Source organism: Parasteatoda tepidariorum, chromosome 12 (genome assembly GCF_982258835.1).
Source record: "Parasteatoda tepidariorum strain Cologne lab strain chromosome 12, Ptep-v5.0, whole genome shotgun sequence".
Classification (NCBI taxonomy): Eukaryota; Metazoa; Arthropoda; class Arachnida; order Araneae; family Theridiidae; genus Parasteatoda; species Parasteatoda tepidariorum.
In genome coordinates this window covers 66,771,824-66,790,381 of record NC_141766.1, presented here as the reverse complement: position 1 = coordinate 66,790,381, position 18,558 = coordinate 66,771,824, and the positions used below count along the sequence as shown (strand labels likewise).

General features: G+C 28.4%; 1 protein-coding gene across 1 annotated transcript in view; it reads left to right on the top strand.

Annotated features, from left to right (window-relative positions):
• The window catches only part of LOC107454853 (large neutral amino acids transporter small subunit 2), a 79,615-nt gene that overhangs the window by 28,506 nt on the left and 32,551 nt on the right, over positions 1 to 18,558 (top strand). Inside the window, exon 2 of the mRNA XM_087156216.1 lies at positions 12,266 to 12,391. Within this exon, the coding sequence (XP_087012342.1) occupies positions 12,266 to 12,391 (126 nt within the window). The remainder of the gene's footprint in view (positions 1 to 12,265; positions 12,392 to 18,558) is intronic.

Genomic DNA, 18,558 nt, shown 5'->3' with positions numbered 1-18,558 from the left:
TAAATAACAATGAAGTAAGCTGTTTTTTTCAAATGTGGTTTTCATAGCATTTACGCAAGAATATATTATTAATTACTTTTTTAGATACATTACTTTTAACTCATGCATTTGTTTTCTTTCGCAAATTGTGAAAGATCCTTTTCGAAAATTTGTAAAAACTGAAACATCAAACTTTTTTATTTATTTTTTTGTGGATTTGAAGTGTAAAAATTGGAATTATTAACTGAATTAATTCATTCACAGATAAGCGTTACACTTTGTTTCTCATTGCATATGTAAAAAAATAAATAGAATCCCTAGAAATTACGATACAAAGAGTAGAAAAGATAATCTCTCTCCCTCTCTTTTCTTTTCTTTTTTTTATCCTTTTCTCTTTTTGAATCGAGTCAAATCAAAATCAGAACATTCCAAAATATTGTTCTTTTTGGTTTTTGGACGATAAAAACTGCATCTAAATATTTTGGAACTCTGATTTTAATCACAAACAGAAATACGAATACAAATATTTAACTACTATATATGTTTTTTCGTAAAATTTTGAAACATGATTTTGCAGAATTTAAGAAAATATCTTGATCTTATCTTAAATGCTACTGTAACTTTTAAAATAATATTTATCCAATTTATCAAATTTTATTAGGTTGCATTTATCGAAACAAGACTTATTATGTTTAAAATTGGTATTTTAATCATTTAAGAATAAATTTTATCATGTAAAATAAATTATTAATTTTAAACTCATTGATTTTTAGATGGTATTTCGAATATGGTATTATTACGAATATCTTCAAGAGCGCTTCCACAAATGACGTTAATAAAACGAAACAAAAATCATCTTTTCAAAGTTTTTAATAAGTTCCATTCAGGATAAAATGTCCCGAAACTGAAAGAAAAATCCCTCTGACTGAGCAACGCTGTTGTGTGGATTGCATCATGTTTTCGATCGAATGCAGATCATCTCTACCTGTTCTCTCTTCCATTTTATTCTACACCTGCCGTAAAAGTCACGTGACTTACTATGGCCGTCGACATCTTAGCGTAAAGTATAAAACGTGTCTAGGAGTGCATGAGGAAGCTTTGGCTTTATTCCTTTCTAAGCGTTTGCTCTTACGATTAAGGTGTGTTACAGGGTGGGAAAGTGACAACTGAAGTAGGGGGAAAGTATATTAAAGTAGTTCGAAAGCTTTAATATGTTAGTTTATTTTTATTATTTGAAAACGGAGAAAGGAAATTTAAATTCTTAGGATATTTGACTTACAAGTAAACTAAATTATGCGTTAAACTCCAACCAGATGAATTTGGTTTCAAAGTTTCTTTCGTAGAATTTTAAATTTAGAACATTTGTAAGTTTCCAGTTTTAACAATAAATTAAATTTCTAAAATTTTTTCAAATTTGTTTTGAATACTTTCGTTAAAGTATACCTTAGTGGATTCTTTTTTTTTGTTTGGATATATCGTAAATGCATGACTGTAGCTTTCAGTTTTCAACTTTTGGTTTAATCTATGTTACTATATTGAAAGAAAAGAACTAACTAAATGCTGACTAGTTGGATAATAATGTCGTATGTCGTAATTGGAAATATTTACTTCATTTTAAAATAAATTTTTTTTGCATATTTTCAAAAAATTAAGTGCTCAAATCTTTTTGAAGAAGCATTACTAATAGAAAAAATACTATAACTTTTATTTTATTTATTGATACCTGGATTATCCATATCTCTTTTATCCGGAAACTTCTTTTAATATTTTTTCAACCTTTGAGAAATAATGTATTTGATGATGCATTTCTTCTCTAAAACTAATGTGATATGCTTCTTTTTGCACAAAATCAGTTCTTTCTGTTCATTTCTTTTGCTGTATTTTTGGAGTATTTTATTAAAAGTATTTTTTTGAGAATAAAAAATAATTAATAGATGCAAATATTTAAATTAGCATTATATAAGTGAATAAGGAGTTTAAACTGCTACTAAATGCAATAAAACTAGCCACACTTAGTGCACACTGCAAATAAAACAACTGATGGTGTTCACAGGTTATTCATTATTCGTACTTAGGATCCGGATAAAAATTTTGTTTGGTGTACGAAAAATGGTGCAACATACACCACACACGCTTTGACCCTACTGCTTCCCTCCTCCTAACTGCCATCTTAAGGTACATATTTTCTTTATTATTTTTCGAAAATTTAATGCCCTACTTTTTTGACCCTACCATTGTTACTGTCAGTTCCCTCCAACGGGAATTTTAAGCATGTTGAACACTTTTTATTCCCTTGTTTTAATATCTGAACTTCTATAAAATTGGTGTGCAGAGAAAAGGGTCAAAGGGTCAGCAGACAAATCACCGAAGGAAGTATCTATTCAGTAGACCAGTGTTTCCCAAACTTATGACTTTTGTGTACCCTTTCTAAATTTTTCGTAACGCTGTGTACCACTAATAAAAAAATGAATGTATTTTTTACCATAAAAAATTGCACTAAAATCAGGGGTCTGTTTAGAAGAAATTTGGGTCCGTTATCGGACCCTTCACAAAATATCTTTTCATAAAAACGGACCCTTCACAAAATATTTTAACTTAAAAACGGACCCTTCACAAAATGATTTCTCTTTTAATTGGACCCTTCACAAATTTGTTTATCTTCATTATTGTTTTGTTAATCGAATAAACCCTTCCCAGGGTAGAAAACAAGAAAGATGGATGTAAACGAATTAAGTTTTGTCTTCGGCAGACGATTCTTCCATTATTCGTCCGAAATGAATATTCTGCGTTCAGCAGTATAGGCTAAATATCAAATGTTGCATCTCTAATTTAGAAGCAGCAATCGCTGTTTATTTTTGAAAATTTAATTTTTTTATTATAATTTTACAGTGCCGAGCATAATCTTGTATCTATTTACAATTTAAAAAGTCCTTGAAAAAGTCTTTTTTTGCAATAACGGACCCTATTTGCACAAATTCATAAAAGCGGACCCTGGTTGAAAGAATGTGAGTAATTTTTTCACAATTTCACGAAAAACGGACCTTTCACAAAATGTCTGGACAGACCCCTGAAAATTAAAAATCACAACTGGCTGTTGACACCACTAATTGTTAACTGTTATAACCACTAATTGTTAACTGTTAACTCTGCATAAATAGCCAACAGAAAAAGACATAATAGTAAATTGTCTTGGCTAGCTTTGTTTGTAAATAAAATGTTTTGAAATTTTCGTTTGTTGCAAGATATTTCGCATAAGAACGCGTACCCTCGCTAAACTGTTCCCGTACCCCTGGGGGTACGCGTGCCACACTTTGGTAAACACTGCAGTAGACCATCAAGGACACTAAACTTTATATCTATTAATTTATTTCTGTTATGAAATTTAATATTTGAACGGAGAAGTATTTGGCTCAAGTAAAATATTTTATGAAAAAAATTCCTCATTTTGATCTCTTATAATGTTTTCATGGTCATCTACTCGAATAGGCATCTGCCCACATTGCTCTATAGGAAACATTTACTTAAAGCGAAAGAATTAGCGTGAAAAAATTTGTTTTGATATATATTTCTACAGAACAATGTATATTCTTCTTCAAAATATCTAAACTTTTGTAATAGAAGAAAATCAGTGAATCGCGGAAGATCAGTTCATTGACTTGCATTCATTCGCAATTTTTCGATACGCTTAGCTGATACTTTACCATCCTGATACGCCTATCATTAGATAAGACATATTTCCCCTGATTATAGTTTCGAACCTAATTTCTTTTCTTTCCCAAGTTCATGGCCATACAAGGAAATAAAGAACAAATATGGACAGGAGAGCTTTTCATAAATTGTCAAACGGTGCTGTAAATAATGATTTATTGTTGAACATCAGTAAGATGAATAGTTTCAGAACTGGCCATTTTACTATTTAAAAATGTTTAGGTGAAAAATAAATTTTCTAAATTTTTTATTAACTTTAATAAAAAGTTTATTTAAAAATTACTCAATTAAAAAATCTAATTATATTTTTTTTAAAACATTCATAAACCATATTTATTTCCAAAAACATGTATTCAAATTTGTATTGGATGGAGATGTTTTTTTTTCCTGTAAAAGTTAGGAAAATGAATAAATTTTAAATATGTATTTCTTTGGGACATGCATTTTTTAATTACTTATGCTGTAAGTCCGACAAATATCGATTATATTTTCTTAAATTTAATTTTAAAGAAATTATAAGCTCTATTGATTTCTTAAATTAAAATTAAAATATTTTCAAACAATCATGCGCCTCATTTATTTTCAATAACATTAATCAAAATTTAAATAGTAGGGAGACGTTTTTATTATGTAAAAGTTTTGGAAATGATTCAGCCAGATGTGGTTAAATTTGGCTAATAAATTTTATATATTTCGTTGCGACATTAATTTTTTAATCCTAATACAGCATATCCGGCGAATATCTATATCCCATTTCCTTAAATTTAATTAAAAAACTAAAAATTGCATTGATTACTTACTTTAATTCTAAAATATTTCTTAATTTATTGTAAAATAATAATTTTTTCTGAAATCTCTAATCCGGATTTTTATAGGAAGAAATTTTTTAAAATTTTTTTTGTTGTCCTTTCTGTGAAAGTTTTGAAAAAATGATTCAGCCACTTGCTATCAGATTTGACCAATATATTTTAAATATTTCTTTACAACATTAATTCTTAAATTCCTGTAACTGCCCCACTAAAAAGAATCTTAAGAATTTCTTAAAAAAAATTCTTAAGAATATCTTAAGTTATTTGGCCCACTCATTCTTAAGATTTTCTTAAGAATATTTTCTGAAGAAAATCTTAAGAAAATAATCTGAAGAAAATCTTCAAAATATAAACTTAAGATTTTCTTAAGATTTAGGCTTAAGTGGGCCAAATAACTTAAGATATTCTTAAGAATAGAATCTGAAGAAAATCTTCAGAATAGAATCTGAAGAAAATCTTCAAAATATAATCTGGAGATATCTTTAAAATACAGGTTTATGTGAACTAAATAACTTAAAATATTTAACATATGTTTTATTTTAGATTTTCTAGAGAATAGATCATAATCATATTTTAGATATTAAATTGTTTTAAAGCAAGTTTTTTTCAAATTATGAGTAAAATTGCTTAAAAATTCTAAAAAGATTTTACAGACATTGTTTCTTAACTGTTTCTTAAATTTATTAAAAAATTAAAAATTACATTCATTGCTTGTATTAAAACTAGAATAAAAATTCAATTTAATACCATTATTTCCTAAAAAATTTATCTGAATTTATGTAGGTGGGAAAGGTTTTTGTCTTTTTTGTAAAAGTTTTAAAAAGGCTTCAGACTGATATTTTCAGATTTTGCAAATAAATTTTTAATAATTCCTCGCGACATTAACTTTAATTCCTATTACTGCATATCCAGCGAACATCACCAATAAATATATTTTTAATTATAAAAATATAAAAATATTTGTAGTGCCATTTAGATATTTTTAATAAAATAATTAACTCGTTCGAAATGATTAATTTCATTTAATTATTAATTACATTCAATTATTTACTACATTTAATTAATAATTGCATTTAATTACATTATTAAAGAGGGCGGTCATTGACTATTCAAGATTGTGTTTACAATTGCAAAATTCAGTATCAAGATAACTTTTTATGTCAATTGTTAAATGTGTAGAAAAGCAGTTTTATTCAAAAATTTTAAATAAATTTCCATGATTTTATACCTTTTATAAAAAATAGTCCATTTTCTTCCTTATTTTTTTACAACAGCGAAAAAAAAATCAAAATTTAAAATCGAGTGTTATGAATATAGTGTAGTATGAATTCAGACTATAGCCGCAGCGATAACAAACATTACCTGCCAAAAAATGTAAAATAGATCTTAAAAACTTGAGAAAACAGCATAGAAATAATAAATAATTTTTAAAACTGTTGTTTTGAAGTAAATGTATTTAAAATTTTCGTAAGATCTTAAATAGTTTTGGATAAATAATTTAGGTTTGATTTGATTTACACCAAGTTGCATAAAAACTTAAGATTTACGGACACTATATTCTCAGATTACATAGGAAAAGAAAATTGGAATTTTGAATTCAAAAAACAATAGTGAAAGAAAAAAATATTTTAACAAAAATGTGAAAAAAAAAGAATATTCTTTCCTTAATTAAAAACGATTCCGCTATATATAGTTACTAATTACTTCCGTTATTAGCGTTAGAATGACGACAGATGAATTAGATTTCGTTTCTAAAATTAAAAGGTCATTATTCAATCTCATCACTTGTTTTTCAAAATCCTATAAAATATTAGTTTGTTATTCTTTCAAATTTAGGTTTCTTAATCTTATAAGCAGCTCAAAAATTGCATTTGAATTAAGTCTATAATTAAGAGTTAGCATAAACACAAAAATAATAAATAAGATAAAATAAAATAAATGTTGTTTATAATATGCTAAGAAAAATATTTTTGTTTAGTTATAAGTTTGTCCAATTACTAACCATTCTTACTATTTTCTTAAATTATTTATCAATATTATTTTTATGCGATTTTCATACAGCGTCAAATAATTATACACTGATGCTTTAGGAATAAGATTAAAAAAATTAAAAAAATATATATATATTTTTAAATATATATATATTTTTTAATTATGTTATTATTTCAAATAGGATACACCCAAACATTTCCGCCAGAAGAAACATTTAAGTATACGATTTCGGAATTTTTGCATTGTCCTTCAAACCGCGCTTAGAAAATTTCAGAAGCATTTTTCTCGAAGCTATATTTTTCATGTCAGCTGGGATCAAAAATAAAACATACATTGAAAAAAAGTTCAGGTAAAATTACCGTACTGTATAGTAACGACATTTCTGTTAAGAAAAAACAAAACAACATAATTCTGGTATATATGGTATTTAAACCATTCATTGGGTAACTTTTCACCTCATATGGTAACTAGGAATTTCTGGTATTTAAAATTATAGTTCTTATTTCCACACACTTAAGAAAAAATACAAAACTAAAAAGTAAATTTAACCGAATAAATGATTTTTATGCCATGCTCTACTGTATCCTGATAAAATTACCAAATTTTATCACATACTATGAAGCCATATTTACTAATAATTTTTCTAAAATCATTAACAGGGCTGATTGTGCTCCGGAAAAAATCCGGATTTCCGGATTTTTCGCCAAAAGTGATCCGGAAGTTTCCAGATATTTTATAAGCTTATATTCATGATTAATATTAATTTTTTATCAGTAAATAGTAGTTATAATCATAACCCCAGAAAGAAAGACATATTTGTAAATTTTAATTACTTCTCCAGGTCATCATAGGTATGTGTAAATGGTAGGTATGTGTAAAATTTTAAATATATTTTAAGTAAACTAAGAAATATTGGGAAAAAGGAAAAAAAAAACATTGTTTTAATTTTTTTCTAATTTTTCAATTTAAACCGTTTTTTTTTTTTTTTTTTTTTTTTTTTTTTTTTTTTTTTTTTTTTAAAAACTCAAGAAATTTTCCGGAATTTTGATCTGGGCTCACAATCACCCCTGCATTAAGAAAGCACTTCAGTAAAATTTACCAAGCTTCTTGGTGTTCTCATAGAGCCAGAAACCCGATTAATTATACCATACTCTGTTATTTTTGCATATACTTTTTTTCAGTGTATCTTTCCCGATTGACAACAAATATAATCTGTACATTCTTTAACGAAATATTGTTTCATTTTACTGCCAAAATTCTTGGGGCAAATGCCCTTACGACCGCTGTTTTACTTTCCAGAATAAGGTAAAATTTACCGTGTTTTTGCCTTTTGGGAGCACCCTGTCGAAGAGTTTTGGTAATGACTTTTAATAAAATGAAAAATAAATATGGTTTTATTACCATTCTGTTAGGTTGTAAACATCTTAAAATTTGGAAAATTTATCGCGATACTTTAGATAATAAAGATCATTTATTCGATTAAATTTACTTTTCAATTTTGTGTTTTTACTAAATGTGTGGTAATAAGAACAAAAATTTTGAAAAGCCAAATTTCCGCATGAGCGGAAGAACTACCAAATAAATGGTTTAAATACCATATATTTTGATTTTATTACCAGAATTATGTTGTAGTTTGTTTAAATTTTTATTAATTTTATTTATTTATTATAATTTTTTTTATTACCAGAAATGTACTAAAACAGAACGGTAATTTTATTAGAATTTTTTCTCCGTGTGCAGTTGCATTTCATTATAATGCAGAATGAAATGGATGCAGAAAATTTAGCGTGAAAACAAGGCTAAAGAAGGAAAAAGCTTTTTGAAACAAAAGAATAACAGGAAGTATTCGTAGAACAAAAGAAAAAAAAAGTTAAAAACTTATCTGTGAGTGAGAACTATTTAAAGCCCGTTTGTTCACAACAAAGGATTGATTTTACACAATGAACTTCACAAACTGACTTAAGAATATAAATAGGATACAACTGAATGTGTAAGAAGAAAAAAAAAAGAATTAAAATAAATAAAATTTTACTATGTTTTTTAGTTTTTATTTAACTTCAATTGTTTTGTATTCAAAAGAATATTCTACCTTAATTCATAGAACTACATCTTTCTCTCCCCCCCCCCATTATTCAAATATGAATACTCAAAGCTTCTTTCTATGGCTGAATTTAATATTAAAATTCAATTATCTTTAAATTAGTTTTACATTGTTAAGATTTAGAAATAATAACACTTTTTAGACGATTTATTCTAAAAAAGAAAAATTAAATAAATGGGTCGATCTCTGAAAAAGCAAGAAATACAGTATCCTGTTATTAATAGCAAAAATTAATTGAAATAAGTTATAACCTTAATATAACTTACCGGATACATTAAAAGTGAAAATTTCGAAGAATAAATTTAGGTTAATTGTTTGGAGTTAAACAATGGTAGACGAAAATTAAAAATTGCGTTGACTGTTTAATGGCGGTTATAAAAAGAAATAGAGCCAGGGTGTCTCAGGGGGATTGAGCGAGGTGCCTCGGGTTCGATTCCCAGGGATAGATGGTCGATACGAATTCCGGCTCACATCGACCACGCACAGTGCTGACGTAAAATATCATTAGTGGTAGATGGATCATGGGTAAAAGTCCTCCGTCAAACAGTGCAAGTCTTTCGTGATTTTCCTCTCCATGTAACACAAATGTTGATTAGTTTCATCAAAATGTCCACCACGAAGGCAAATTTCTCCCGATACTTGATACAGGAGTTACCTTGTCTGCTGAATTGGGTTCACAATTACAAAGCTACAGAGTTGAACATTGTGAAACGTAAATTTAAAACTGGGTTGGCTTTTCAACAAAGATTATAAAATAAAATATATGCAAAATTATTGTGATAAAATTTGCGAAAGTTAGTTTGTCCCAATACTTGATGTACGAGTTCCCTTTTTTTTCTAGGTTGGGTTCAAAATTAGAAGACAACAGAAAAGAACATTGGTAGTTCTAAACCTAAAAATGAGTTGGTTGCTTATCGCTAATTATAAAATGAAATAAGACAGGTGTGTTATGTCAATCAGTGTTGACTTAAAATATCCTCATTGTTAGATGGATCACGGGTTAGAATCCGCTTGCTGTCTGGTTAGCCACCGCAAATTTTTGTGATATTCCTTTCCATGTTACGCATGTTACTATACTGTACAGCAATAACATTTCTGGTTATCAAAAAATATAATTCTGGTATTAAGAACTAAAATATGAGGATTTAAACCATTCTTTGGTAATTTCTTACATTTCTTACCATACATTTACTAAAAAATTCACAAAACATAATTGTAAATTTAACCGAAAAATAGTTTATATGCTATGCTCTAAGGCATCATGATAAATTTACCAAATTTTACCACATTTATCACAAATTTTATTTCACATTATAAACCATATTTTATTGAGAATTTCACCAAAATTCTTTCCTAAGCACTCGGGTTAAAATTACCGAGCTTCTTGGTGTTTCCATAGAGTCAGTTGTTGTAGTTCATTTATGTCCCACTAGAGCTGCACAATGGGCTATTGGCGACGGTCTGGGAAACATCCCTGAGAATAATCCGAAGAAATGCCATCATAATTTTGATCTTCTGCAGAGGGGATGGCACCCCCGCTTCGGTAGCCCGAAGACCTGCATGCGAAGTCGAGCACTTTACGGTAGAACAGTTTAACGAGGACCTATACCGCACACCCTCAGTCCCAACGCAGGCTGATCCAAGTGGTCACCCACCCGTACACTGACCGCAGCCAGTGATGCTTGACTTTGGTGATCTGCTGGGAACCGTGTCTTAACGATCAGTCCACTGTGGGACTTCGATAGAGTCAGAAATACTGTAAATTTTAATATATTCTGGTAGTTTTGACCGTTCATGTTTACTCAAGTAGTGTAGTTTGTCATATTTTGATGTACACAACATTGAAATATCAAACTACATTACCCCTTTTTGTTGACAAATATAAAAAAAGCGATGGAATATTACCTTCAAATATTTTTGTATCAAAAAAGCCAATTTCAAAAGATACACCGTTCTTAAAAGAGTCAAAATTTTTGAAGTGACTGTATAAAATATGTAGGTTATTATATATTTATATATTTTAGAAATTTGTTATTCAAAAAAATTCTCTTTAAATAAAATTAAACAGTTTTCGAGTGCACTATTAAAATGTGCCAAATTTAGTTTGTCGCCAGTTATATATATAAAGAAAAAAAATCTAAGTTTTTGTTTTTTAAGTTATATCACCCTCCTCCCATAAAAAGTAAAAGAAAAAAAGAAATTGAGTTATACTGCAACATTTTAAGAGCATCTCAGAGCACTTTAAACATTTTCTTTTTGTAGAAAACCAGATCAATTTAACTTTTTTAAAATTTTCTTTTTCTAATTACTTTACAAGAGATATCTACTTTCATAATAAGTGCCCGCATAAGGCAACGTAAATAAAATATATTCAAGGATATAGAATACATTTGCACCATATGTCAATTCGTATTATTTAGTCAAGGTTAACCTCTAGCATGGGTTAAAATATCACGTTTCCTAAAAATTTGAATAAGGCGCCAGTTACTTTTTCCCCGAAACTCTATCTTTTAAAAGCATTGTCGTCTAGACTAAATGCCGTCGTATTCTTTAAACCAGTTCTTGACTATTGATTGTACAAGCTTACATTTATATATGTATATTTTTTACTTTTTTAAATCAAAAGGTTTCTATATTCCAATCCATCTTTTTAAATTTGGGATCTTTCAAATAATACGTAAACATATTTTTGGCCCTTTCTTTTTGTCAGAAAAATACAACCCCCCGCCCCATAATACTTCCGTAAGAATGTTGGAACACCTTTCTTTTGCTTTAAATTAAACTTTTAATACAATTATCTAATTTTATGAATGTTATGAGTGAATTCGTATAATACATAAAGCTTTTCGAAAGAAAAAAAAAACGTTTTAATTTATTTTACATTATTTAGAAAGTTATTTGAATTATGATCAACTTCGGGTATAATTTCTAACCTTTTAATTTCAAGGAATCAAGTGTAAGAAAATATGCGTTTTATATCTAAATACACTCAGTCCCATGTAAGATAAATATTAAACATCTTCTTGAGAAACAAATCTTTATTTTCAAGCTAGCAAATGTGTTATTTAATTATTTTATTACTTTTTCGTTGGCAATTTTACATTTTCTATTTTAAATCAATTCTATTTCTTCTCATTCACATGTGGTAAATCTTGAAAATGGGTGCTTATTTTTGAGCACTTGAAACATGTTGACTCCCATTTCCATTTTGCTACATTTCTTAAGGGAATAAAGTTTTTAATCAAGTTATTGGGTTATTTCTTATTGTCAACTTCCCTGAAATATTTAAAGAAAAAAACCTATTTCTCTACACTGTAAAAAAAGTTCGGTATAACTGTAGGGAAAAAATGTTTTATAAACATATCTGGATTCAAAAGCACTAACAAATCAGTGTAAAAAATATTTTAAGTTGAATTGTGTCTGAGGCTGTAATAAAGTTTTTTTTTTTTTTTTTTGCCCTCCCCACAGAAAGCTTTATAATCTACTTATGGTCATTTCTTTATTCTCTGATCAATGATAAAAAATCTTCTTTTTTTCTTAATTTTAGTTACATTTATGAGTGTTTTAATTCTAATTAATGACTCGGATTATGTTATGTACCTTGCAATATCTTAATTTTCTTTGAATAATTATTTCTTTCCCAATTTTTGTTGATTATTTTTTAATTTATTTTTAGTAATTCTTACCTTCGTCAATTGCTGGGATGTGAAGTGGTCTATGACAGTTCAAAATGTATTTACTTTTGGAAAATTATTTGCATTGGCCATAATTATACTTACTGGAGTTTACATGCTTTGTATTGGTAAGTAAATTATCTTTATGATTTCAACTAATATTTGGAATCTTTATCCAATTAGTTACTTAAAAGATTTTTCTGAAGCATAAGAATCATTCCTCTTTCAATTTTTTAACCCTTTATATCACCTTGTTGCATATCTGCAACATACACAAAAAGCCTATGTCTTTGCCCCAACAAATTTTAAAAGACGATTTCGGTGATTGTCGGCCAAAACTAGTGCGCCAAGATGAAATTGGGCACTGGCCTAATTAGGCTAACAAAAGAATCAGATGCAAATACCCAAAATGCAAAGGATTTACACAAAACTATTTGTGAGAAATGTGGTGTAGGACTTTGTTACAACAAAAGTAACAACCGTTTTAAAAATTTTGATATGAATTAAAATTTTTGAATCTTTCAATCTTAGTGCCATTTTTCACAATGTTGCATGAATGCAACAAGCACTTTTTTGTCATTTTGCATAATGTTGCAGAAATGCAACAATCAATTTTTTTCCGATAACTTTTTTTATTTTATGTTGTAAAATTTTTTTATTATTTTTTACATGCTTAGAATGATGTATTCTAATGTATGAGTAATTTTTATTAAAATCAGAGATGTTGAGATATAAAGGGTTAAAATCAAAAGTATTTTTTAATTACTAAAATTCTACCCTATTTGCAAAACTATTTTTAAAGCAATTTTGTTTGTTGTTAGTGTCCATATTTCACACATTATTTGCAAGATCTTAAAAAACACTTATAGTTTATTTTAAACAGATTTAACTCTTTAATAAGAGCCAGTTTTCGGGCCAAAGTAAATCCAACAAAGCAAATAAAATATTTTAGTATTTACGTTGAGGCTACGTTCTTTAAAAAACAGCATTTTGTTTGGGATTTCAGCTTTCTCAAGAAAAGTTGAGGAATGTAAACATGCACCTGTTCAGAATTTTTATTTTCAATATCCATGTATAGCTTTAACTTATTCAAACTCGAAAGTTTAGCTTGGCGTCTCTCAGTCCTTTGATTTATTTAGTGATTTAACTAACTTAAAAAGAAAGTTAAAGATTATTTGGCATGGATAATGTCCTCTTACAGCCACACTGTAAAAATAAAAATCTGTTCAGTTTACAGAAAAGAAAAAAAAAAAGACTGTCAGACCCCAGAAAGAAAAAAAAGACCCCAGAAAGCATGTAACCTAACGGCAATCTTCTGTCTGAATTTTCTTTTATTGTCACGAAAATGTTTGTACTAAAAACCTTTTTTCAATAAAGCAAAAATATTGCACTTTCAAACCTTGCATTCTAAAAAGATTAAAAATTATAATGACGTTTTAGCTGACTTCACACTAGCGATAGGATCAAATTGCACTGTCCATTCAAATTTCAAGACAAGGTCGATTTTAGCTGAGCATACAAGAAACCTTATAATTACCTAGATTTAAGATTATTTTCATCTTGAGACTACCTTTATGAAAGGAGTTTTTCAAGCTTAAAAACCCTAAGTTAACCTCGATTTAAAGTTTTTAAATAGAAGGTTGTTTTCCAAGGTTTTGGATTAGGGTAATGTGTATAGAATAGAGAAGATTGTCACTCATCTCGTTTGAAGGTTTACACGTAAACCGCGTAACAAGCTTTTTAGGTTGACATTAAAAGATTTTTGCTGAGTTAAAATAAACCTTATTTTGCTATCTGGGACTATTTCAAAACGGCTGTATTTTAAGCTTATAAGTAGGGGAGAGTGGGGTCAATTGTAACAGGGTACGATTGTAACAGAGCAAAAATTTCGAGTGTTGGGTTCTAGATTTGGTTCCTAGGTGGCGCACAAGGTGTATTTAATAAATCTACATGTACACCCCTGATGGCAACCATTTTTATGTACTTTTGAAAGAGTTACGTCACAAAAGATATTTTCACGCCACGCAAGTACTTTTTTTGGTATTAGAATATTATATTGTAACAAAGTAATTTTGTTTAAACAAATAAAAATTAGTAACCGAATATGTAAGTGGACACCTTAATTAACATTTCAATAAAAAAAAGATTAGTTTTGCTTATTTACTAGCATTGTTTTTAACAAATGAAGCTGAAATGGCGTCTTGGGGACAATTGTAACAATAAGTAAAGGGACGATTGTAACAGCTGAAAATAAATAATCTTATGTTTACAAACCATTACTTAACTCTTTAAGAACCACCAATAGTTTCCTATAGCATTTATATTATGTTGCATGTGCATTATTTTATTTGTCACCTTTCACAGCATAAATTAAAATTTTTAACCCCTTAAAGTTAAAAGTTTAACCCTTTAGGTCTCTGCTCATTATTATTTTTACTCCTAAAATATCACTACTATTTTGATCAATAAAAAAATATATCACAACTATGATAATATGTATAATTAACTATGTTTTAGTTGAATTTATGAACTGTTACAATTGACCCCGTAAGTGGGGACAATTGTAATAAGTGCACGACAGTCAAAAATTGTTAATAACTAATATAATAATATTTAAAATCAGGTATTTAATTTTTTTTCTAGTAGAGGATAGTCTACTTTACTCGTCTGTCAATTAATACTAATAATATATTGGATTTTTTGTTAGTTGAAAATAGTTAAGTAAAAAATGTTACAATTGACACCACTCTCCCCTACTGTTATTTTAACAAACAAACTCTTTTATTTTAACCAAAAGTTCTGTAATTTAAACAAAACAGAAAAAATCAGTTATTTTAAGAAAAATCTCTGTTATTTTGACCAAAACTCTGTTATTTTAACATAAAAAAAACGCTATAAAATAACTATGTCAGCATTGTGGTCGGTGCTAGCCCAGAGCTGTGCGTGCATGAGCAGTCAACGGCGTGATTTGAATTTGTGTCACCCAATTGGGAAACAGCCACGGCAACTCTAATGTTTGGTTATATCTTAAACTGTTTCTATCTAAAAGGTCTTACTGAAATTATATTTAAGTATAAAAACGTTAAAAACTATAATGACTTACCTTTAAAATAGTCTTGCAATAACCCTTATAATGGTCTGGCAATTTAACTCACTAAAAAATTATATCCAAAGACAGTTAATAATCAGGTAGAGTATCAATAGTTGAACTGAAATTTATATTTATACGATGCTCAAAACCATAAAATAATTTTGAGCAAATATAGAAAATAATAATTCGAAAAAAGATAAATTATCATACGGTAAGCAAAGCTGCATAGCAAAAACGAAACTTTCAGAGAAAAACTGTTTTGTGAAATACTGCTGTAAACCGACAAATTAACGGAAATAAACTGTAAAAAAAAAAAAAAAAAAAAAAAAAAAAAAAGAATTAATCTTTTGCAACGTGCGGGTAAAAACGGAAAAAATCTGTGTTTATGTTTAAACATTTTTATTTCTTTAAAAATATGTTGTTTTTTTCTGTAGATTTTGGAGTGTACTATCAAGCTATAGAAATTCATTCGAAATTGCACGCATATCGAAATTGCATTCGAAATGCGTATCGTTACTTAAAACCATAATATCGTACAAATTTGCTGTGACTTTAATTCATGATGTTAAACCAAAATTATGCCCTTCATGCTGCACTTTGAAAAAAAATATTTATTTGAACAAAAATATGTTTAAATTTGACTCTTTACCAAGGTTTGCAGCAAACTTACAGTGCCATGTTCACAACAAACTTTATTGTGTCCTATATTTTTAACTGTTGAGTGCAAATCACTAACGAACAATTTTTTATTTTATAGTAATTGGCCACTGTAAATATGATTAATAATGGAATGGGTGAATAAATTTTGGATTAATGCTCCGATTCTTTTAAGCGATTAATTTGGTAAAATTAATAAAATGTTTACAAGTTTTCCGCTCTTAGATATGCGTAAATTGGAATTTAGTCTGTCTCTATTGTTAAATTTTAACTCATATAATTCCGATTTATCGGATCAAAATATATGTATAAAGCGCAAAAGAAAGACAAAAATTTTGATCTTAACGTACTCATAGGTTTAACCCTTCATTTACTAAATTATTGAAAAAAATGTATTTAAAAAAAATGCGCAAAACTTTTTACCGTATTGGCTATTATATTCTTTGGAGAAAATTTTTTTTTCGTCTTCCAGCATTATTTTCTAATTTTTTCATCAAATATTTAATTTAGAGCTATGACATGCGGCTGGAATTTGATCTATAACTTATAATACTTTGAGAGCAGAAATTATACTATAAAAACATAAAGAATAATAAAATGCTTGTGCGCATATTTTTTTATTTCTAAAGATCAATTTTAATTTTATTTTAAAATTGTCGTTGAACCCGACCCATTTTTTGGGTTTACGACTGCTAATGTGCAACTCCGTAACCTTGTAATTTTGAACCCAATCTAGAAGACAAGGGAGTTCCTGGATCAAGTGTTAGGAGAAATTTGTCTTCGTGGAGGACTTTTTGATGGAACTAACCCTCATGTGTGTTGTAAGGAGAGGAAAACCACAAAAACCTCCCACGGTTAGCCTGGCGGAAAGAGGACTCTAACCCATGATCCGTTTACCAGTGAGGATATTTTACGTCATCACTGTGTTTGATGCAAGTCGGGTGCGGAATTCGAATCAACCAACCATCGCTGGGATTCGAACCCGGTTCACCTATTCGGAAGGCGAAAGCTCTATCCCCTGAGCCACCACGGCTCTCTAAAGATTAATTAGAAATATTAAAATATAAACCAGATTTATAATGAAATTAATCAAAATATTTTATAATTTTGAGCAAATGAAATTGTTAATTTTGTATACAAAAGTGTCAGCATCTGGCGGAATTTTCTCTCACACAATTTTAATTTTTTCAGCTGTTAAATTCGACTGTTCAGTCTTAGTTTCACTCATGCACGTCTGTTAAAAATAAAATAGTGAGCTACATATATACATAACTTAATGGAGAAAGTAAATTATGCATAAATATTTTGATAAATCGCATAAAATAAGTTAACGCTATTCTCAATATAATTTATATAAGTTGCCACATTGCATGAATATAAAACCCGTCGGCATCTTATAGTCCCCAGATCAACACATAATGAAATCTTAATTAAAGTTTTAACTTTTAATACTTTGTTTTATAGCTATTTGAAAATGTTTATGAATCAATTAAAAAAAATAATAAAATAATACGAAAGGCTTAATTGCGAAATTGATTGATATAGAAAATCGCGAAGTGAAGAACATAGATTAATCATAAAATGGCGTCCTCGAACGAAATATCAACAATTAAATAGTTTCATGAGCGGTGTAATAATCGTCTACTTTTAATTAGTAATGATAAATGGAAATTCCTATTACAAGTCCCGGTGGGTTATTTTGTTCCGTTTCAATATTATATAGAAATATAATTAGTGGAACTTAAGAATCCCGTAGGTGTATAAAGGGTTGAAGGAGTGACTTCAAATATGCTAATATACTAAAATATCGTCTGCACTATTTAGTGCAGACGATACTTTAAGTTACAAAATCAGAAAAAAAATTTTTATTCGATACACATACCTTTTTTGGTCAGAATTGGATTCTCGGACCTCAAAATATGGGAAATCCGCAATCTGGGAAATATAGTCCTGAAGAACGTGGTCGGAAGTTTGGATCCAGTACTGTTCATTTTTCTTTTTATGTATTTCGACTTATCTCCAGAACTTTTTAAGCGAATCGAACGATTTTTTTTAATTTTTTGGTGCTTAAGTTTTTATATTATTTTAAAGAACGTAATTTTATCTCTCAAATTACAAAGTTTGATAGAAGTCGGTCAAATAGCTTTTGAATCATAAAATTTTAAAATAGTCATATATTTAAAATTCGATCTCTCAGGAATTCAACCGATTTTTTTCAAATTTTGTATTTTGTCGTATACAATTATGTTTTTTAAAATAATATAAAATTTGTCTACCATTCAAAATTTTTCCGACTATTGTTAATACATAATCATGAGAAATTATTTTTTGCGTGGAATTAGATTCGGATAAATAACTTTATAATTGCGTACAAGATATGGCGAAATACGCAAAATGGAAAATTTACATTAAGAGATCGCTTTCATGACCAAACTATTGAGTTCTCAGATTTTATTTTACCTGAGGACCAAATAATCCAAATCTGTCTATGAAAAAAAGATACATTTATTCAGAAACAGTTTATTTTTGTGTCCGAATTCGTAACTT